The 23,564-nt window shown below is 39.9% G+C and overlaps 2 protein-coding genes across 2 annotated transcripts; both read right to left on the reverse strand.

The window, feature by feature from the left end:
* Positions 1-326: 326 nt before the first annotated feature.
* Positions 327-1,525, reverse strand: LOC116001200 (uncharacterized protein At4g26485-like). The gene is made up of 4 exons (XM_031241088.1): positions 1,345-1,525; positions 1,102-1,233; positions 674-872; positions 327-594 (listed from the first exon to the last, which is right to left on the reverse strand). Exons 1-4 carry the CDS (start codon positions 1,523-1,525, stop codon positions 327-329), a joined length of 780 nt encoding a protein of 259 aa, XP_031096948.1.
* A 5,420-nt stretch (positions 1,526-6,945) lies between these two features.
* On the reverse strand, positions 6,946-12,622 carry LOC116002493 (palmitoyl-protein thioesterase 1-like). Its single transcript, XM_031242639.1, has 12 exons — positions 12,305-12,622; positions 12,108-12,192; positions 11,134-11,185; positions 11,025-11,045; positions 10,885-10,938; positions 10,531-10,581; positions 9,788-9,850; positions 9,400-9,465; positions 9,281-9,319; positions 7,952-8,074; positions 7,719-7,811; positions 6,946-7,530 (listed from the first exon to the last, which is right to left on the reverse strand). The coding sequence occupies exons 1-12, from the start codon at positions 12,420-12,422 to the stop codon at positions 7,249-7,251; spliced, it is 1,047 nt and encodes a 348-aa protein (XP_031098499.1). The 5' UTR covers positions 12,423-12,622; the 3' UTR covers positions 6,946-7,248.
* Positions 12,623-23,564: the final 10,942 nt, after the last annotated feature.

Below are 23,564 nucleotides of genomic sequence, written 5' to 3' on the forward strand. Positions count from 1 at the left end.
GTGCAACTTTCTCTTCTTCTTCTTCTTTTCTTTTTTTTTTAAATATTACACATTATATAAGTGTAATTCATATTCATATAATTAATAAATACATATTGAAATCTCACATTACACGGGTGAAACACTACTTCTATACACTAGTTCCATCTCAAACTAATAAATAGTTAACTTTAATAAATTTGTTTGAGGATTAGAAGTCATCATTATATTATCTCGATCTGTTGAGACAACTTTTGAATTTGATAAGTAATATAACACGAAATCAAAAAAGCTAGCAACTTCATATCAATCACCCAATCCCATTATGAGAAGTATGAGTAGAACAACTAAATTAACCGGAACATATAAGTTTTGCTAGGATAGCAATTGAAATTATCATCACCACCAAATCCACGTTTGGTGTTATATCCGGGATAATCACTAAGCTCAAAATCTTCAGCTTTGACCAACTGAAGTCCCTGCTGGTATGCCAAACCAGGTATGTCCCATTCTCCGTGGAATCCATTAGTCTTGTGTGTGATATGGATTTCACCATCCTCACCAATCATCCTCACTGCATTTTCAAGAAATTGCCTCATAAGGTCTTGGTGTATACTGCAAAAAAAAAACAGTACAATAATTAGAGTAACAGATGGAAAAAATGAGTACAATAATAGAAATAATAAGAACTGACAGCAGCTGAGATGTGCGAGATTTAGTCTTGAAAAAGCCAGCATATGGAAAGTTGAAAACTATACGATCGAATTTCAAGCCTTTTAGAGATGGATGGTTGGCCATGTCTGTAGCATCAACACCGTGAATCACCTTACATCCCTTTCTTCTCATCATAGCAGTGTTGGAAATAGCATTATCATAATTTTCAGCCAAAAAAGCTGTAAAATTAAAAGAAAAGGCTCAAAAGGTGTTCAGGGTGGTTGAAATGAATAGACAATGGATAGAAGTTAGTTACCATGAGAGTTGAGAGAAGTGGCAAGCATGTTAGAAGCGTCTCCAAATGCGGTGGCAAGAGCAGCAGAAAATGAGAAGTCTCCCTCTCCAACTAGTAGTATCTTTTGGGAACTACTGTACTGTACTATTTTATCCACTTCTCATCATCTTCACCTAAAACCACACCACCAAGCTTATTCACCATCTTTTCTCCTTTCTCTTCATCTTCTTCTAATTCCTTACTCTTATTCACCATCTCATCTGCCTGCTGCTCTTCTCCATTATTTTGCTTCTCATAATCATTTTCTTCCAATTCGTCACCCTCATTATTTACCCTCTTATCTGCTTTCTGCTCTTCTCCTCCTTTTTCTTTATTATTCTGCTTCTTATCTTCTTCTTCTTCTTCTAATATCACACCCTTATCCACCATCTCATCTGCTGCTTGGAATTGCTGCTCTTTTCCTTTTTCTTCATTCTCATTCTCCCTTAGCTGTAACAACTCTTCTAATTCCTCACCCTTAGCTGCTTCCTCTTCTTCATTCTTCTTCAACCCGCTAAAACAACACCAGAAAATACTAACAAGTTTTTCTTTTATCATTTCTCATCAATGTTGCTTTGCTTGCTCTATGCATGCCATTTATAGGGAACTGCTAATTATATATATATAATCAACACAATATATATGCATTGTGTTGCGCCCGCGGAAGTGGGATAGATCATATTGCAACAATAATTTGAGAAAGAAAAATAAATGAGGCACAGATTTTACGTGGAAAACCCCTAAACAAATTAGGGTAAAAACCACGGGCAAGGGTAGAAGAATTTCACTATGAGAAAATAGGAGTTACAACCACTCTCTAACTAACAAGGAGAAAACAAGGATAATTCTCTCTTGCTAGGAAGGAGAAATACACTCAACAAACTCTCTAATATCTCTAGTATATGAGGGAAGAATATAATGATTTGGGATGACTAGAATGACAAATGACCTCCCTATTTATAGTTGTAGATTTGGGGTCATTTTGTAATTAGCCTAAAATGTAAGGACCAAACAATAAATATTTTGTTCAACAAAGTTTGGCTACCTAACATTCTTGTTCAAAGTTGGCAACTTCCTAATTTGGCTGCTGCATGGATGTTGCCTAACTCCATTTGTCGACAATCTCCCACTTGAAGATCAGATTGTAACAATCATATCTTCACACCATTCTTTCTACCTTGCACTTTCCATGTCGCTTACGTCTCTATCAAGCCACAGGAAGATCGACACCAAGTAAACTTATCAACATTGATTACCTTTGTTAGGAAATCTGCTACGTTGTCCGTGGTATGGATTTTCTGCAAATCTACTGTCCCTTCTTCCACCTTCTCTCGGATGAAATGGTACTGCACTCGTATGTGTTTCGTCCTTGAATGAAATGCAGGATTCCTTGCTAGATGCAAGGCACTCTGACTGTCACAAAACAAAGAGACAAACTCTTGTTTGTGCCCGAGCTCCTCCAATAGCATTTTCAACCAAATTGCTTCTTTGCTGGCTTGTGTAGCTGCTACGTATTCTGCTTCTGTTGTTGACGTAGCCACAACTGCTTGCAGTTTTGAAACCCAGCTTACAGCTCCACCAGCAACTTTGAACACATATCCTGTCGTAGATTTACTTTTATCCAAATCCCCTGCATAGTCAGAATCCACATACCCGTTGATAATAAAGTTTGATCCCCCATAACATAATGCAACATCTGAGGTCCCCTTGATGTATCTTAGGATCCTCTTCACACAGTTCCAATGCTCTCTGCCTGGATTCGCCATGTACCGACTAACTACTCCCACTGCTTGCGCAATGTCTGGTCTTGTACATATCATAGCGAACATTAGACTCCCCACTGCTGATGCATACGGTACTCGAGACATCTCCATCCTCCCTTCTTCATTGCTAGGACTCATACTTGAGGATACTTTGAGATTAATAGGAAGAGGGGTAGAAATTGGCTTACAATCTTGCATGCTGAAACGTGACAAGATTTTCTTTAAATAATTCTTTTGAGAAAGCCAAATCTTCCTATTACCTCTGTCTCGGTGAATTTGCATCTCTAGAATCTTGTTTGCTGGTCCCAAGTCCTTCATTTCGAATTCCCTAGCCAGTTGTGCCTTCAATTCATCAATGTGATCTTTGTTGGGGCCTGCGACCAACATGTCATCTACATACAACAGCAATATAACAAAGTTATCTTTTCCAAACCTCTTGAAATATGCACAAGGGTCTGCATTCAGTCTGTTGTATCCAAGGCACATGATGAAGGAATCAAATCTCTTATACCAACACCTTGGCGCCTGCTTTAAACCGTACAGAGATTTGTTCAACCTACAAACTAAGTTCTGATTCTCTTTGTCTTCAAATCCTTCAGGCTGGAGCATATATATCTCTTCTTCAAGATCTCCATGAAGAAAAGCCGTTTTCACATCTAGCTGCTCTAGATGTAAGTTGAATGTAGCACACATCGCCAAAACTACACGAACTGTTGTTAGTCGAACCACAGGTGAAAATATTTCATTGAAATCAATACCTTCTTTCTGAGCATATCCCTTCACCACCAGTCTTGCACGATACCGCTCCACTTGATCGTCACCATTCCTTTTGATTTTGAAGACCCATTTGTTACCAATTGGCTTCCTTCCTTGTGGTAGTGGCACAAGTTCCCATGTATTATTTTTATGGAGAGCTTCTATTTCTTCCTGCATTGCTGCCGTCCATTGAGAAACATCTGAGCTGTTTATCGCCTCCTGAAAGGTTGATGGCTCACCATCCTCTGTTAGAAGGCAGTATGCAACATTCCCTTCCATAACATAATCTGAGTGCCAAGTGGGACGTCTTCTTTCACGGTCTGATTGACGAGTTGTTGGAGCTCTAGAGCGTTCTGGTTCTGGTTCCTCGTGCGCCGGTTCTGCTTCAGAAGAATCTTGTTCAAATTCCTCCTCTACCTGTATCTGAGTAGTTTCTGGTTTCTCCTTTTCCGTGCTATCATCAACTTCTCCTCTTTGTAGCTTGTCCTCTACAAAGATAACATCCGTGCTGATGACAACTTTGTGGGCAGTGGGATCCCACAAGCGATACCCCTTTACTCCATCAGCATACCCCAAGAATCTACATTTCCTGGACTTCGGATCCAACTTTGTAATTTCCTGGGCATTGTACATTGCATACACAATGCTTCCAAATATATGGAGGTTTGAATAATCAACAGGCTTACCAGTCCACATCTCCATTGGTGTCTTCAGCTCGATTGCAGTTGATGGAGCTCGATTCACCAAATAACAGGCGGTATTGACTGCTTCTGCCCAGAATGATTTTTCTAAGCCCGCAACCCTCAACATTGCTCTTGTCCTTTCCAGCAAGGTTCTGTTCATCCGCTCTGCCACTCCATTTTGTTGAGGAGTGTATGCCACCGTGAACTGCCTTTTGATGCCTTCCTTCTTGCAGAAGTCATCAAATTCCTCACTTGTATATTCCCCTCCATTATCTGTCCTGAAACACTTGATCTTCTTCCCGGAATCAAGTTCCACCCGTGCTTTGAAGGCTTTGAAAGTCGCAAACACATTTGACTTTCTCTTGATAGGGTACACCCAGCATCTCCTAGAGTAATCGTCGATGAATGAGACAAAATACTTTGCCCCTCCTAGGGATGGAACCGGTGCTTGCCACACATCAGAGTGAACCAATTCTAGAACAACCTTGCCTCTAGAATTTGATGTGCTGAATTTAAGACGGTGCTGCTTACTTGTTATACAATGCTCACACAAAGGATGTGATACCTTTGTTAACCCCGGAAGTAGCTTTTGCTCCACAAGAATCTTCATTCCTTGTTCTGACATGTGCCCAAGTTTCTGATGCCATAGCAGCGTAGAGTCTAGACTACATGCGGCAACCGATGCCTCTGCTTCTTGCAAAGTCTCTCCCTTCAGCATGTATAGATTTGCAGCTATCTTCTCCCCTTTCATCACCACAAGCGCTCCTTGGAAAATCTTCATGACTCCTTTCTGTGTTTCAATCTTGGTTGCACTATTATCCAATATTCCATAGGATAATAGATTTTTCTTCAGGCCCTTCACGTGCCGCACATCCTGAACAGTTTGGACTGTTCCATCGTACATCTTCAGCTTGATGGTTCCAATGCCGATAATCTCCAAGGCATGATCGTCGCAGCTGTACACAGATCCTCCTGAGATTGGTTCATAATGATGGAACCATTCTCTCCTTGAGGTCATGTGATATGTGGCTCCCGAGTCTATAAGCCATATATCCGCGAACCTTTTTCTGCCTTCCCTGGCTATTGATGCTTCGCAACAGAGAGCACTTCCATCATCCGAGGTACTTGCAACATTTCCTTGAGGATTGGAATTCTGAGGTAAATTCCAACAATCTTTCTTCAAGTGACCCTTCTTTCCACAGTTGATTTTGATCTACCACGACCACTGCTTTAGCCACGTTCTGTTGACCTTCTCTCATCACCGTTAACGCCTCTGCCTGTTGCAGATTAACTTGTCTGTCCTCCTTGTTCTTGCGCCGACTTTCTTCTTCAAGAACCGCAGCTGCAACATCATCGAAGACTAGATAGTCTGTAAGGATGTTGTTTGTTAAGTTGATGATGAGTTGATCATACGAATCAGGTAGACTCTGAAGTAGAAATTCCGCACGCTCCTGTGGCTCTATTTTACAGCTTAGAGATGTAAGCTGGGAAAATAGAGTATTCAGCGTATTTAAGTGTTCCGTCACTGAAGTAGATTCTGACATACGAAGAGTATATAATTTCCTCTTAAGGAAAATTTTGTTGTGCAGTGACTTGGCCTCGTACAACCGGTTGAGGTGATCCCAAATCTCCTTGGCCGTCTTCTTCTCCTCGATGCTTGACAATACTCCATATGCTATTGATAGGTATAGATCCGCCATAGCATCCTCGTTCATCTCGCTCCATTTTTTGTCATCAGTAAAATCCACCGGCCTTTCACTGATAGCTGCTAGACAGTTGTCTTTCCTCAGGATAGCCTTCACCTTCAATTTCCACAATGAGAAATTTTTTCCATTGAATTTTTCAATCTCAAATTTCGCTGCCATATTGTTCTTGAAACAAATTCTGAACAATATATCTGAAGGCTCTGATACCAATTGTTGCGCCCGCGGAAGTGGGATAGATCAGATTGCAACAATAATTTGAGAAAGAAAAATAAATGAGGCACAGATTTTACGTGGAAAACCCCTAAACAAATTAGGGTAAAAACCATGGGTAAGGGTAGAAGAATTTCACTAGATATATTAGAGAGTTTGTTGAGTGTATTTCTCCTTCCTAGCAAGAGAGAATTATCCTTGTTTTCTCCTTGTTAGTTAGAGAGTGGTTGTAACTCCTATTTTCTCATAGTGAAATTCTTCTACCCTTGCCCATGGTTTTTACCCTAATTTGTTTAGGGGTTTTCCACGTAAAATCTGTGCCTCATTTATTTTTCTTTCTCAAATTATTGTTGCAATCTGATCTATCCCACTTCCGCGGGCGCAACACATTGCAATTAATATTTCTTCACTTATTACCATTATTTAATTTTTACAGCTTCCTTTTGCCTTTTACAATTCCCAGAAGTACATATTTTCCCTTTAATCTATGTAAACAATAAATGGAAAACAGAAAACCAAAAACCAAAAAACTATGGAGTAAAAAATATTGAATAACACAAGGGCAACTTCAGCTAAAATTGTTGTTTTGGTAACCATATGATTATAGGTTTCTCCGAACGGAACCAATCAATATTGGGCAATAGGCTAGTTAAAGTATTTTATATGTTTGGTACTAGGGTGAAATGAGAATGATTATTAATAGTTGGGGAAGATTGAGGAGGAAGGGAATAGAACTCATATTTTATTAGGAAATGAGTTTTGCAATTAATGGGGTAATCAAAACCCATAGTAGTATTCTAAAAATCTGTCAACCAAACAATAACAATGACTTTGATACTCATTCATGGTAGCTAAACCTGTCAACCAAACACACCCTAATATATATATTCTAAGTAACATCCCTCAACTTTTTACAGCTCCCTTGTCTTGAAATGAATTCTTAGTTAGATCTAATATACACCCATTCAGCTGTGTATATAATAACCATAGGATAAAGTTTAATTTGTACATTTTCAGCTTATGGAATCCAATAATCATGAAATAGAAAGAAGAGTGGCCGTGGTCTCAACAATGGGTTACACTGAACCAGTTTAAATTACCGTGATTGGTTCTAACAAACACATCACATTCAATTCATTTCACACTTCAAATCAATGGCCGATTCATGGTTCATCCTTTCCCAAGCCAGTTAGTCTTGTGAAGAAGCTCTTCGCCCGAAATGTCCAGCCAGACGGCAGCCCTTCTATAACGACCTGCTCATCAAGTGAATAATGCGAACCCGCGGCATCATTTTCTGATGATTCATCCTCCAAGTAAGGAACGACAAACTTCTTCATATCGCTTTTAGAAATCCCCAGGTGATTTCCAGACACGTTCACAAACTTCACCCTCCCAGCCTCATCCAACGTCTTCAAACCAATCCAGTCCTCGATATAGAGCTGTGTCTGTGAAAGCAGGAAACCGATAAACACAACTGATTGCATTCGGGTCATAGAATTTATTTTGGCAATTTAGCACATATCTTCATTTTTGCAGATTTGAGGATCGTTTGGTATAGCAAGCAGAGCTTAACTAAAAGAGAAGTACAAGTAATACGAGCATTTATTCATTTCAACCAAATTAGAAGGAATACCTGCTGAGGGGGTAACACCGGTTTGAATTCCCCATCTGGATAATATCCAAACCAGGAAGTTTCTTTTGGTATCAGGACGGTGTCATGTTCAAACTGCCATTAACAATTAAAGAAATAAAAGGGTAGGCAAACAATAGCATATGAAAAGTATATGAAATTAAGAAAACAGTGAATCATTAAATTTAGGGCGCTAAGCTAAAAAGCAGAAAGATGAGACAGCTGGAGTGACAAACCATGATAAGCACAAGATTCTGCAGGCTGCTGAACCGCTCCTTGTAAGTAGAATTTTTCTGATCGGGGAGTTCATTGTTAAGCTTGGGAAGAAATCGACAGCTTTCCAAGTAGCCAGGAATGTTCTGCGGAAAAGACATCAAGTCAATATCCATATGATTGAATTTGAAGCTGGAAAAAAACCTTGCACCCACATTAACTTCACATGAATACCTAGATTCTTCAATATTATTTCTACTTCATGCTAAACAATTCAAAAACAGATAGAATTGGTATACTTGAATAAAGCAAAAAAAAACCATAAATGTAGGTAATACTAGTCCAGTATTAAAAGTACTCGGTTTTTGGCACAACAGTAAGACTTTGGAAGATGACGCTGCTAGAAAATTGTGGATTACCATCCACCCTTACCAACCACCAAAATATGGAAAGAAATTTCCGTCTGTTTTTTTTACCACCATCAAAATTTGTCAAATAACGTGACCGACCACCATAACAGGGTGGTCAGTAATTACTGTCCACCTTGGTAAAAAATATTGAAAAAAGTTTTTGGGTGGGCAAATTTTGACAGAAAAACTTTTAAAATGTTGACTTCTCATATGTATTACAAGAGGAAAACAAAGAAATAAAATGAAGAAAGAAAGAGAAGAGAAGAAAACAAGAAAGAAAAGAGAACATTGTCTATTGTCTATCAAAACTAAAGACGAAAGATAATGAATTTTTTTTTTCCAAATATTCACCCTTGGCAGAAACTAACGCCATGGTTACTAGAAAATTTTCCAGAAACTATGGTTTTTTTTTAAATTCTTTATTACTCCGTATTATTCTTTTAAATATTCATCCAGATCTACAGTCGTATTCTGTTGGCCATATATGTCCATCCACTAGTGGTCGGAATTTTATTATCAATGCCATCAAACTATCCATCCAAATTTCTGTCCACTATTGCGGATGTTGGTAATTACTGACCACTTTTACAATGACTGGAAATTACCGACTCGTTATTTTCCGAACCTTGTAGGCGGTGGAAATATGGTCAGAAACTCAATTTTCGTCTACAAATCCTCAATTTCCGACCACTTTCCGATGGCTAGAAATCAAAGGTTTCCCAGTAGTGTGCTTTTTTCAATTCTCTCTGTTATTATTTTTTTGGTACTTTGGTTAGCTTAAGGGGAACTAAACTCCTTCTCAGATCATAAATCATTGGTTTTCTCTATTATTATGAGATGATGTTTAAACACCAATATTAACACTTCTGCTAAGTCTGTGATTCAATTCTATCAAACATTAATCATCTTGTTGCAGCCAATTGTCAATTTATCTTTACTTACATTTGGAAGCTTGAGGTATCCACTAGGAGCCAAGTGACTCTGCAATAAATACTTCAGAATGAGTTCAAAGATGCATTCCAACATCAGATGCTCACATGTAAACAATACATATGCTATACCTGGACATAGTCAGAGTATACTTCTGATTTGATTAGGGTATCGGCTATAATGCAAAAGATGCCAGACTGCAAACAGAATACATTATCAATTACAACGTCAAAGCACACCGAGAAAACTAAACCTATGTCAGACACGTCCTACTTAAAATTTTAGGTGTATAGTGGTTCAGATTGGCAAGAACAAAGCCAAATAACCAACTACCCACCCTTCCCCTTCCAACAGAGGGAAAAAAAATTAAAAATAAAAATAAAAATAAAATAAAATTGCAAAAAGTGCAAGCACTTAGGAGAAGCAAACAATCATTATGATCTTGAATTAAGAAATTTTTTTTACATATATTCACATTGAATCCAGAAAAATAAAGTGGTGAATAGGAAAATCACATACCCCGCAGAGAGGAACAGAAGCAGTACCAGCATGAGGTCCTCCTAAAGAAATAAAATTCTTAACCTGTATGGAAATGGAGATAAGCACCACTGCTGGACCACCTCCAAGAGAAATAAAAGTACAATGATAAAATGCAACATGTTTTGAATTGAATGAAAGGCAACAGTATAATATCACTTGCTAGTTTTTGCACTCTATTGATCTTATTGCTAGAAGATACAGTCAATATTAGTTGAAATGAAAATTCACCATTCCAAATGAGGAATATTCAGTGATTAAAAAGGTCACTCCATGTATGTTTTGAATTGAATGAAAAGCAATAGTATATTGAGAACTGTCACTCGCAACTTTATGCACATATATTGATCTCATTGCTAGAATATATATCAATATTGGTTAAAATGAAATATGGAATTCAAAATCAGTGATTCTCCTAAAAAGTTTCAAATTACGAAATCTCAACTCTTGAGAATAGCAATTTTTTATTTGCAATCAGGAACAGTGACTCTAAAACAAATGCATGCATGATAGGAAAATGAATAAATCAAAAATACCCCCATTGATATGCACAAAATTTTCAAATTGTTACCATATGTCGATGCCAGATTAATATACAATTGCATAATCTGATATAGTAAAATGAACTGAAAAATATAATAAAAACTTAGAATGCCTATTTTAATAGTGGTGCAATTTCATGTAAAAGAAACAAAGTAGCAAAATGCTTCTAAGATTGTTCTTACAGGTGGACCTCCATAACAGAATTCCACAACACCTCGGCCTATTAGGTTACCCTGCATCAAAAGCATATGAAAAATGAATATGTGGCTTTTTAACTATGCTAATAGTGAAATATAGCAATGAGAAATATAAAGAAGAGGCATGTGAATGATATTTGTTAAATTTGGAGCCTACATTTTGCTCTTCTTTTCCAAACATTTTTAAATTATATTTCTTTCCTTATTTCTCTTGGGGGCTGCAGTATCTTTGTACCCGTTTGAAAAAGGAAACCTTATTGTGAAACATAAACAACATTGATGAATCCAAAGAACATTTAAAATGCAAGTTCAGCAAAAATATGTGCAGATCTCTTTAACCTGGGAGAGGCCAACTATGTTGTATCCTTGTTGGAGTTCTTTCATTTCCTTAACCTGTACTTCAATTTGAGCTTGCAGTGAGTAAGTTGACTTCAAAGATCAGGTCATTAAAATATTAAAAGTTTGCAAAGCTTGACCACCTTTTTACACACAACTTCTGTCTGCAATTCAAACAAAATCAAATCATGTCAGATCCGTAAGAATTTATGAATCCAAGATAAACAACAGGAGTCAATATCCTGGTCTTACCTGGTCCTCTAGAGGCATAAACCAAGAATCCCAGGCTCCATTTCCTATTTCTCTGCAAGTTAGAGAGTAAATAGAGTATTATTTGATATGAGATTAACAACAGCTGATCCTATAAGGCTATAGCCCTCTAAATTGTCTTTACATGTAACTGCAAGGGGTTTGTTACAGTTTTGAAGCAAAACGGACCAAACCTCTATATGAATTAAGAAAATTTTGTAGTTTGACCCTATTTTCATGAATCTTAAGCAGATGGTACCCTAACTCTCTTCCAAGTTAGTGCCAACTGCCAAGTGATGTCATCCATTAATTTTTGAACACTTCAACCAACAATTTGCATTTACCTATATGCCTTTCCTTACTAGTGAATGCAAACTAGGGCCAGCCTATAAACAAAGCCACAGACATGATATAAAGCCCATAGCAAAATCAACTAATTGCACTGAATTCAAAAACATTGGTTCCATTTCTTTTATAAGATGAAACTTACAAAAAGGGATGAGTACTATCATTATCAACTTGATGACTGCATTAGAAAGGAGGGAAATCAGCTAAAAAAGGGATCCCCTTTATCCAAGGAAAAAATACTACTTGGACTCCTAAGTTCTACTCCGTCACTCAAATTTTTTATATAGACATTTTCCTTAGGGACTCACAGGATGAAGATAACTTATCATTGCTGCCACATCAGGAAATAAAAGTGGATTTGGAGTCCACGTAGTAGAACTCTTTATCCAATTGATATAATTTCCATATCAGAATAAGCAAAATGAGCAACATAAACAACCCCTTCCCCCATCCACCCCACCCAACTATGACACGCAAATTGACAAATAAGGGAGCATTATCACAAGCATTTGGAGAGCTGTTCCAAATTATTACTAAGCACAAAAAGATGCTCCCAAAGATAGCAGCTTTATTAAGCATAACAGTTTGAAAAGAAGAACTAAAACTTATATGAAGAAGAAAAAGCATACAGGCAATATCCATCGGATTTGGACCATTCACTCAGCTCCTCGGTAAATTGCTTCACGCCTTTGTTTGAGCACTGATCCCCAATTCCTATGATCACAGACCATCGCGCAAGACCAAGAGTATTATTTCCAGTAATCAAAAGATAAACCAATACAAAACATAAATTTATTGAAAAATAAATAAAGAAATAAATAAATACCATGAAGTACGATGAAGGGAAGAGAATAGGAGGATGGTATTAAACGAAAGGCAGGAAGCATCAAGATTGCAATGCCTAGTGATGAGAAGAACGATGGCGAAGATGAAGAGTGAGCCATAAATTGTTTTCCCCGGAAAATATAGTTGAATTTTCTTTCCCTTCTTATTATATATATATATATAATATTCTTTTCTTGTGTAGACAGACACTTCTCTGTATCTTCTTCTCCGGGAACTCTTCTCTTGCAGCCTCGCCTCCTATTGCAACTCGCAAGTAGCAAGTGTATTTTGTGCGTGACACTAACACTCGTCAAGGTGGTTCATTCGTTAACAAAATGTCTACTGTGAGTGTGAGATAATCCACCCAAATTCATAATCTCTGGTTACAAATTTCACTTAACCTATCTAGTTTAAGCCTTTTTTTTTTTTTTTGAATACTACTAACTCTATTAGAATGTAGTACATGTTCATAAACTACTTTCCCAACCAACTGAAGCACAAAGAGACAACAGCTCCTTCGGATGCCACTAGACCACAAGCTTATTAATTATGAATAACCTAAATTAATTTAGATCTATATTAGAACATAAAGGAAAATGTATTCCATAAATATTTTATATAGGCCCTGTTTGGTAAATAATCAGTCTATCAGCCAATTTTAGCTTATTTGATCACTATTAGTTGTTTGGTTAATAAGCTTTTTGTAACTCCAAAATGCTAAAATTCAAAAGACTACTCAAAGCAGTCTTTTCAATTAGGTTTTTGAGAAAAGAAATTATACCAAATAGCTATCAGCTAACAACCAATTTATCAAACAACTTTCTACAATCAGCTAATATTATCAACAAATCATACATTCTAACCCAAGCAGTCAACTCAATTAGCCAACAGTCATTTACCAAACAGGACCATAATGATCAAGTTATTTAATAATAGTTGATTTAAAAAATTTAAAAAAAAAATGGTAGAGTACAGACTACTGAGTACTGTACTACTGTAGTTAGCTAATGAATTTTTCTCTTTTCTTTTTTCTATTTTATTTTGTTATTTAAATCTCCTTTGCTTCGAAATAAAGAGAAGCGTGCAAATTACGGAATATTGAGAAGGAAATTGCACTTTGCCCCACAAGTTGCACGGTAGGGAAAGTTTGCAGTTTTGATTCTTTACGTCTTAACAAATCATTTGGTTGGAAAGAATGAATTAACCGCACGTTTGATTCACGGAATGAATTTGGAGGGAATAGGAATATTATTCCATAAGGAATGGAATAAATAAGGAATAGAACAGGAATTGTATTCTATTGTTTGGTTCATTGAAGAAATAGACTTTAGGAATTGTATTCCAACGTTTGGTTGTTAAAGGAATAGAAATGGAATATATATTGAATGACATAAATACACTAATGCAAATTTTATTATTATTATTGTTATTATTATTATTATTATTATTATTATTATTATTATTATTATTATTACTAGTACTGCTGCTACTACATAAGATTTTTATATAATATTATTCTATAGCAATTACAATATTAATATAATGATCTATAAATTATGAAATAAAATAGGTAAAAGGGTCAAATAGATCCATGTACTACCATTGATTGTTCATCTAGCACCATGAACTAAAATATGGTCCATCTAGGCCATTATACTCTTAATAATTTTTCATCTAGCATTTTTAGCCTGTTTCTAACAAGTTATCCATCTAATTTGATGACATGGAAAAATAAAATTAGAAAAAATGGTGACATGTTATTTATGTGGATGTTTTGGATGATTTTACCCTATTTCATTAATGAAGAAAATGATTTCTTGCAATGAAATATGGTACAAATCAAAGTTGTTATATAATGTTTTTATAGTGTACTGCACTACTGTGTATGTATAGTGGGGTATTCAAAATTGTTCGGCAATGAAATTCCATGAAAATCGATATATGAAAATTAAATATAATAACTTAAGATATTGTATTGGGTAAATTTTATTATCTTTCAAAAAATAATTTAATTTTCATATATTGATTTTAATGGAATCTCATTGTTGAACGACATTGAATAGCCCGCTATACATACACAGTACACTGTAGTTGAAACTTTATATAGCAACTTTGATTTCTACCCTATTTCATTGTAAGAAATCATCCAAAAATTCAATATCTTAAGGTATTCAATTATCTAAAAATCCAAAAAATATTAATTTATTTTTAAAATAAAATAAAATTACCCAATACAATATCTTAAGTTATTATAAAAATAATTTAATTTTCATATATCGATTTTCATGAAATCTCATTGCTGAACGATAGTGAATACCCCGCTATATATACATTGTAGTTAAAACTTGAACTAAATAATATCATTTTTAGTCCCACAACTTTTGAGGTCTTATCACTTTTGGTGTACAACTTTAAATTTTTTCAATTTTGGTACCTAACTTTGTTATTTTTATCAGTTTTGGTCCTTCTGGCCAAATTGATGGTAAAATGTTGCAGAATTTTATATTTTAAGGACAAAATCATTATCCCAATGAAAGATCTTCAATATCTAAACAAAATAAAAATCATATTAAGAGAAAAATAAGGATTTGTCAATCGTCGATGCTATTTCTCGTAGATCTCTATCCAGTTTCTGTCTGTCTTCCCCATTATTTGCGCCGATAAAACACCTATAAATATGATTTTACAGTGATTTTGTTTAAATAATGATGACGTTTCATTGAGATGACGATTTTACCCTTAAAATATAAAATTCGACAACATTTCACCGTCAATTTGGCCGGAAGACCAAAACTGATAAAAAATTATAAAGTTAGGGACCAAAATTGAAAAAATTTAAAGTTGTAAACCAAAATTGATAAAACTCAAAAGTCGTGGGACCAAAAGTGATATTAATTCTTAAAACTTTATATAGCAATTTTGATTTCTACCCTATTTCATTGCAAGGAATTATTTTTTTCATTAATGAAATAGGGTAGAAATCATCCAAAACATCCACATAAATAACATGCCATCATTTTTTCTAATTTTATTTTTCCATGTCATCAAATTAGATGGGTAACTTGTTAGAAATAGGCTAAAAATGCTAGATGAAAAAATATTAAGAGTATAATGGCCTAGATGGACCATATTTTAGTTCATGGTGCTAGATGAACAATCAATGGTAGTACATGGGCCTTTTTTGAAAACAACGAACCAAATCGATTAATGAAGAAGAGCAGAAATAGAGTTAGGAGGGACAGAGTCCCAATACAATGTATCAACCTGCGAGGTAGCCGATGCGGCAAGAGTGTGTGCAACAACATTGTTTAATCTTGGGACTAAACTAACTACACAACTGTTGAAAGTTGATATTGATGCCTTGCACGCCTAGATGGTGTAACCAGCATGTGATCTTACTGAGCAGTCCTGCAAGAGATATGAGCAAAGCTGAGAGCAATCCGTGAACACCTCCACTGAATGCAGACCTCTGTCTCGTAGCCACGTGAGCACCCTTCTGCAAGCTTCGGCCTCCGCCATTAATGGAGAGAAGCACAGTGGTAATGAACCAGCACAGGCCGCCATGAATGCTCCTGTTGATGAGAGCAGAACCGCACCAAACGTCGCCCTGGAAGTAGCCGAACAGAATCCAGCATCGAAGAAGCACTTTGGCAGTGCTTGGATGTTCGCATACCCTGTTGCCGGTGGCAGAATGTGATGAACTTCTACCCAAGCTAGCATCGCGGCTGTTGCAGTGCGGCTGACCTTTCTCGGTAAAGGCAAGTAGCCATCCCACACCGCAGAATTTCGGGCACGCCAGGTATAATAAAGTGCTGCCACAGCCCTCCCAATTTCCCCTTCAGAAAAGGCATGTAATATGGATGAGAACCACATGCTAAAGGTGTTACCAGCATTAGTTATAGTAGGTAAATTAAATTCATGCCACACTAATTGGGAATAATCACACAATACTAATGCATGTAGCACACTTTCTTGGCCCTCACCACACTTTGGGCATGTTGGGTCAACATCTACCCTCCTTATAAGTAGATTAGTGGTGACTGGTAGAGTATCACCAAGAGCCCTCCAGAGGAAAGTTTTCCATTTTGGAGGCACTTTTAAATTCCATAAGGCAATCCAATCCTTAAAGCCCTCCTATGTATCAACAAAATTTCCCATGATCGTTCTATAGCCACTTTTCACAGAATAACATCCCTTTGGGTCCCCATGCCAAAACCACGAATACTCATGTTCTAGTGAAACTGGTACTCTAGTAATACGCAAAGCGTCCTCTGGGGTGAAGATATCATTCAAAATAGAGATGTCCCAATTACCACTCTCCACATCAATTAGACTAGACACATGAGAACCAACTAGATTTTCAGGCATTGGGGTTTGAATCAAAGGGGATGGGTCATCAGGCAGCCAGGGGTGTCCCCAAATTAGAGTGGATTCCCCATTTCCAACTCTACGTCTCACACCACCACAAATTAAACCATGAGCAGACATGATACTCTGCCAACAGAAACTTGGGCAATTACCAACAGAAGCATCAATGAATGAAGTTTTGGGGTAATACCTTGCTTTATGGATCCTTGCAACCAGTGAGTCAGGCATAGTAAGAAACCGCCAAGCCTGCTTCCCTAACATTGCTAGGTTGAAAGCTCTTAGGTCCTTGAAACCTAACCCACCAAACTTCTTAGGCATACACAAGCGATCCCATGCTTTCCAATGAATCCTTCTATCAGTTCCTGAACCCCACCAAAATCTATTCATCATTCTTTCTATTGATAGACATACAGAATCAGGAAGTAGAAAGACACTCATTGCGAATGTAGGCATTGACTGAGCCACACTCTTCAATAAGATCTCCTTACCTGCCTGTGAAAGAAGCTTTTTATTCCATGCACTAATACGCTGCTTGATCTTATCTTCAATATATGAGAAAGCTGCCTTCCGATTTCTGCCCACAAAGGCTGGCAAACCCAAATATTTGCCAAAATTTGGGGCTTGATTCACTCCCAACACCTCAGCCACCTCCTGTCTATGGGCAACATGTGCATTCCTACTAAAACAGACACTAGACTTGTGAAAATTCACAGCCTGGCCAGACATATTCTCATATAAACTTAGACAATGCTTTACCGCAGTTGCCTCCTGGGCATTGGCTCAAAAGAACAATAGGCTATCATCCGCAAAGAACAGATGGGAGACTGGGGGAGCCCCCCTAGCGACCCTACAGCCCTTGATAGCACCTTCTGCCTGAGCCTTTTGAAGTAACAGCGAGTCTCCCTCTGCACAGATAATAAATAAATATGGGGAAAGAGGGTCTCCCTGACGCAACCCACGAGATGGAACAACATTACCAGTAGGGGCACCATTAACCAAAAAACTGTATGAGACTGTAGAAACACACAACATGATCAAGTTAATCCATCGAGGGGCAAACCCCAGAGCCTCCAACATTCTGCTTAAGAAGGGCCACTCCATACGATCATACGCTTTTGCCATGTCAAGTTTCAGAGCTCCCCAACCTGTTAAACCACACTGCTTTCTATTGAGGTAGTGTCCCACCTCAGCAGCGACCAGGATATTATCAGTGATGAGTCTACCAGGAATGAATGCACTCTGAGATTCAGATATGAGACTGCCTAACAAAGGCTTCATCCTATTTGCTATCATCTTTGCCATGATCTTATACACCACGTTGCACAAAGCAATAGGCCTCAAGTCAGCCAAACTCTCAGGCACTGTTTTCTTGGGAATAAGTACAACGTTTGTTGAATTAAGGCCTTCCGGGAATGAACAAGTATGCAAACAGTTAATCACAAAATCAGACACATCCTCACCCACCACATCCCAATAGTGTTGGTAGAACCCTGGATTCATCCCATCCGGCCCAGGAGCCTTATCTTGGAACATTGAAAACAGGGTCTCCTTCACCTCAACAGACTCAAAGGGACGTAGCAAAGATTCATTATCAGACTGGGAAACACGGGGGACTACAATACTGAAAAAAGCCTCTTCTAGGGATGACCCAGAAGACTGGAAAATATCATTGAAATAACTTAAAACAACAGATTCCAGAGCCTCCCCCTCCACCCACACCCCCGGTTCATTCTTTAATCTAGACAGGTAATTCTTCTTTTTTCGATTAGAGGCATACCTGTGATAGAACTTTGTATTGGCGTCAGCACCCTTCAACCAGTGTTGTTTAGCCCGCTGTCTCCAAAATGTGTCCTCATGGGCTTCAAGACGGGTAATTTGATTCTCCAGTCTCTGGAACTCAGCTAGGGAATCCGGGTCACGAAGACCCCTAATCATAAGCTGTGCCTTGCGCAGGTGCTTTAGCTGCTGCCCGAAATTGTGAAACTGATCCCCACCCCACCTCTGGAGTCTCTCTCCGCAGAACTGTAAACAACTCATCAAGCCACCAGCTTTACCATCCTCCCAAGCATGCTCCACCATTTCCCTACATCCCTCATCAAGCCACCAAGCCATCTCAAACTTGAAAGCCCTGCGTATGCCCCTCCGTGTCCCCACATTATTAGACAACCTCAGGAACAATGCGGAGTGATCAAAAGAACGAGTTATAATATTCTCCACGATAGCATCCTCCTGCAGGCTTTTCCATGCGGCATCAGCTAAAACTTTGTCCAGTTTCTCTTCCAACCAATTTGCAGTGCCCTTGCCTCTCATCCATGTGAACTGGTACCCCCTCAGAGGGAGTTGAGATAAACCACAGTCATCCAATGCCTCCCCAAAACCGCGAAGGAGAGCATCCGGGTGTGGGTTTCCTCCTTTCTTCTCATACTGGAACAGTAGGTCATTAAAATCCCCAAGAACAATCCACGGCAAGTTCGATGTAGTAGCTAAAGAACGCAGCAGATTCCATGAGTCTGGCCGTCTACTGCGCTCAGGGAAACCGTAAAAGCATGTCATTCTCCAACAAGCAGAGTTAGGCACACTCACCTCAACGTCAATGTGATGCTTGGAAAAACAAAGTAACATGGCTGTGCAATTCCTCCTCCAAAACAAGGCCAACCCACCACTCAAACCAACACTATCAACATAGAAAAGACCATCGAAACCAAGTTTTACCCGTAATCGTTCAGCATGACTCCGGGCAACACTCGAGTTTGAGGCCAACGCTGACGAGGGTATCTCTCAGGTGCTTTCCCAGTGCATGACTGGCTAGATAAGGTGATCTTCCCTAAGGACGCGACCTTCTACGAGAGCTACTCCACCGAGAAGATATTTGAAGGCGTCTCTCGCTACCTGTACAGGGTAAGTGACAAGTCTGCATCCGGATTATCTTTTTTTCCTACTCTAACTCAATACTTCTTGATTCTTGTATGGCGATAGGCCCTGGCCGTCCGGTCAGAGATGCGAAGGAGGATGAAGCCTCTTATGGTGGATGCGGAATTGGTGCCGACTCTCCAAGCCAATCATCAGAAAAGCCTGAAGGAGTTGGACGATTTGGCGTTCCGAGTGGGTCAACTAGAGTCGGAGCTGGAGGCCGAGAAGAAGAAGAATGCTGAACTTGCGGACTTAGCAGTGGCTACTTAAAAATCTTCTCAGGCCTTTGAGGAGGACGTCGCGACTCATGCTCGTTCAAGGCTGAGGCTACTGGCTCTTGAGTGGCTGGACTCTGAAGAAAGCAGGCTCTACCTGACGGACTTAGGGGAAGAAGATTACCACGCTGGGTCCTTAGAGATGCAAAGGGACATCTACCCAATCCTCCGGGAAAGAGACTCGACCTTTGACCCCGTGGTGTGGGGCTTTCCAGCACCGCTAGCCGCTCTTCCTTCTCGCATTCCTGCTACCCCCGCACGTCAACAAGGGGCCGGAGAAACCGACAGGGTCACTCCGGAGAACTCAAGTGGTGGGCAGATTCTGATTGACGCCTCTTATCTGAATTCTGCTACCAACTTGACAGCTCTAGTAGGAATGGATTGCGACCCCGTTCTCTCAATTCCCAACGTAGCTGAGGAGGAAGAATCCACGGAGGGCAATCTGGTGCGCCGCTCTTGCTTTCGTGGAGACATCAGCGACCCTCCCCTTACTAGTCCAACGGAAGGGGAGACAGCTGGTGACAACCCGGAGGCTTAATTTAAATATTATCGCGTTTTTCTTTTTGAACTTTTTCTTTGTCAGGCCTGCTTTTGGTGATAACAGGCCTTTTAATTATTAAATGAATAATCGTCCTTCTCCAGTCTTATACGTTGATTGCACCCTCTGCTTTAAATTGACTCAAGCCCGTCTGAGTCTCTCAGTCACTTGCTATCACCTTATCGCAAGGACAACTCAGAGGCAGACAAACTGCCAAACGCACTCGTCCTGAAGTGATCCAGAGGTCACTAGGACATAGGTTATCTCAACCTAACTCAAAGGCAGGCGGACTGCCAAACTCACTCGTCCCGAAGTAATTCAGAGATCACTAGGACTTAGGTTATCTCAACCTAACTCAGAGGCAGGCGGACTGCCAAACTCACTCGTCCTGAAGTGATCCAGAGATCACTAGGACTTAGGTTATCTCAACCTAACTCAGAGGCAAGCGGACTACCAAACGCGCTCGTCCTGAAGTGATCTAGAGATCACTAGGACTTAGGTTATCTCAACCTAACTCAGAGGCAGGCGGACTGCCAAACTCGGTCGTCCTGAAGTGATCCAGATATCACTAGGACTTAGGTTATCTCAACCTAACTCAGAGGCAGGCGGACTGCCAAACTCACTCGTCATGAAGTGATCTAGAGATCACTAGGACTTAGGTTATCTCAACCTAACTCAGAGGCAGGCGGACTGCCAAACTCGGTCGTCCTGAAGTGATCTAGAGATCACTAGGACTTAGGTTATCTCAACCTAACTCAGAGGCAGGCGGACTGCCAAACTCACTCGTCCTGAAGTGATCCAGAGATCACTAGGACTTAGGTTATCACAACCTAACTCAGAGGCAAGATGACTACCAAACTCGCTCGTCCTGAAGTGATCTAGAGATCAGTAGGACTTAGGTTATCTCAACCTAACTCAGAGGCAGACGGACTGCCAAACTCGGTCGTCCTGAAGTGATCCAGATGTCACTAGGACTTAGGTTATCTCAACCTAACTCAGAGGCAGGCGGACTGTCAAACTCACTCGTCCTGAAGTGATCCAGAGATCACTAGGACTTAGGTTATCTCAACCTAACTCAGAGGCAGGCGGACTGCCAAACTCACTCGTCCTGAAGTGATCCAGAGATCACTAGGACTTAGGTTATCTCAACCTACCTCCGAGGTAGGAAGACTGCTAAACTCGGTCGTCCTGAAGTGATCCTGACACCACTAGGACTTAGGTTATCTCAACCTAACTCGGTGGCAGGTGGACTGCCAAACTCGGTCGTCCTGAAGTGATCTAGAGATCACTAGGACGTAGGTTATCTCAACATAACTCAGAGGCAGGCGGACAGCCAAACTCGGTCGTCCTGAAGTGATCCAGAGATCACTAGGACTTAGGTTATCTCAACCTACCTCCGAGGTAGGAAGACTGCTAAACTCGGTCGTCCTGAAGTGATCCTGACACCACTAGGACTTAGGTTATCTCAACCTAACTCGGTGGCAGGTGGACTGCCAAACTCGGTCGTCCTGAAGTGATCTAGAGATCACTAGGACGTAGGTTATCTCAACATAACTCAGAGGCAGGCGGACAGCCAAACTCGGTCGTCCTGAAGTGATCCAGAGATCACTAGGACTTAGGTTATCTCAACCTACCTCCGAGGTAGGAAGACTGCTAAACTCGGTCGTCCTGAAGTGATCCTGACACCACTAGGACTTAGGTTATCTCAACCTAACTCGGTGGCAGGTGGACTGCCAAACTCGGTCGTCCTGAAGTGATCTAGAGATCACTAGGACGTAGGTTATCTCAACATAACTCAGAGGCAGGCGGACAGCCAAACTCGGTCGTCCTGAAGTGATCCAGAGATCACTAGGACTTAGGTTATCTCAACCTACCTCCGAGGTAGGAAGACTGCTAAACTCGGTCGTCCTGAAGTGATCCTGACACCACTAGGACTTAGGTTATCTCAACCTAACTCGGTGGCAGGTGGACTGCCAAACTCGGTCGTCCTGAAGTGATCTAGAGATCACTAGGACGTAGGTTATCTCAACATAACTCAGAGGCAGGCGGACAGCCAAACTCGGTCGTCCTGAAGTGATCCAGAGATCACTAGGACTTAGGTTATCTCAACCTACCTCCGAGGTAGGAAGACTGCTAAACTCGGTCGTCCTGAAGTGATCCTGACACCACTAGGACTTAGGTTATCTCAACCTAACTCGGTGGCAGGTGGACTGCCAAACTCGGTCGTCCTGAAGTGATCTAGAGATCACTAGGACGTAGGTTATCTCAACATAACTCAGAGGCAGGCGGACAGCCAAACTCGGTCGTCCTGAAGTGATCCAGAGATCACTAGGACTTAGGTTATCTCAACCTACCTCCGAGGTAGGAAGACTGCTAAACTCGGTCGTCCTGAAGTGATCCTGACACCACTAGGACTTAGGTTATCTCAACCTAACTCGGTGGCAGGTGGACTGCCAAACTCGGTCGTCCTGAAGTGATCTAGAGATCACTAGGACTTAGGTTATCTCAACCTAACTCAGAGGCAGGCGGACTGCCAAACTCACTAATCCTGAAGTGATCCAGAGATCACTAGGACTTAGGTTATCTCAACCTAAATCAGAGGCAAGCGGACTACCAAACTCGCTCGTCCTGAAGTGATCTAGAGATCACTAGGACTTAGGTTATCTCAACCTAACTCAGAGGCAGGTAGACTGCCAAACTCGGTCGTCCTGAAGTGATCCAGATATCACTAGGACTTAGGTTATCTCAACCTAACTCAGAGGCAGGCGGACTGCCAAACTCGCTCGTCCTGAAGTGATCCAGAGATCACTAGGACTTAGGTTATCTCAACCTAACTCAGAGGCAGGCGGACTGCCAAACTCGGTCGTCCTGAAGTGATCTAGAGATCACTAGGACTTAGGTTATCTCAACCTAACTCAGAGGCAGGCGGACTGCCAAACTCACCGGTATAGGTAAACTGTAAGATCTTGCGGAAACTCAAACACTTCATTCATCTTAAAAAACTTTCATTACAATCTTCTAGAGCATAATCCTCTACTTAAAGAATTTCTTCAAGTGAATAACATTCCAATTTCGCTCTATGTCTCGCCCCTCCGGTTTTTCCAATCGATAGGTCCCTGGGCGAATTACCTCTCGAATCCGGTAAGGACCTTCCCACTTGATTGCGAACT

The sequence above is a fragment of the Ipomoea triloba genome, chromosome 13 (assembly GCF_003576645.1).
Source record: "Ipomoea triloba cultivar NCNSP0323 chromosome 13, ASM357664v1".
Lineage (NCBI taxonomy): Eukaryota > Viridiplantae > Streptophyta > Magnoliopsida > Solanales > Convolvulaceae > Ipomoea > Ipomoea triloba.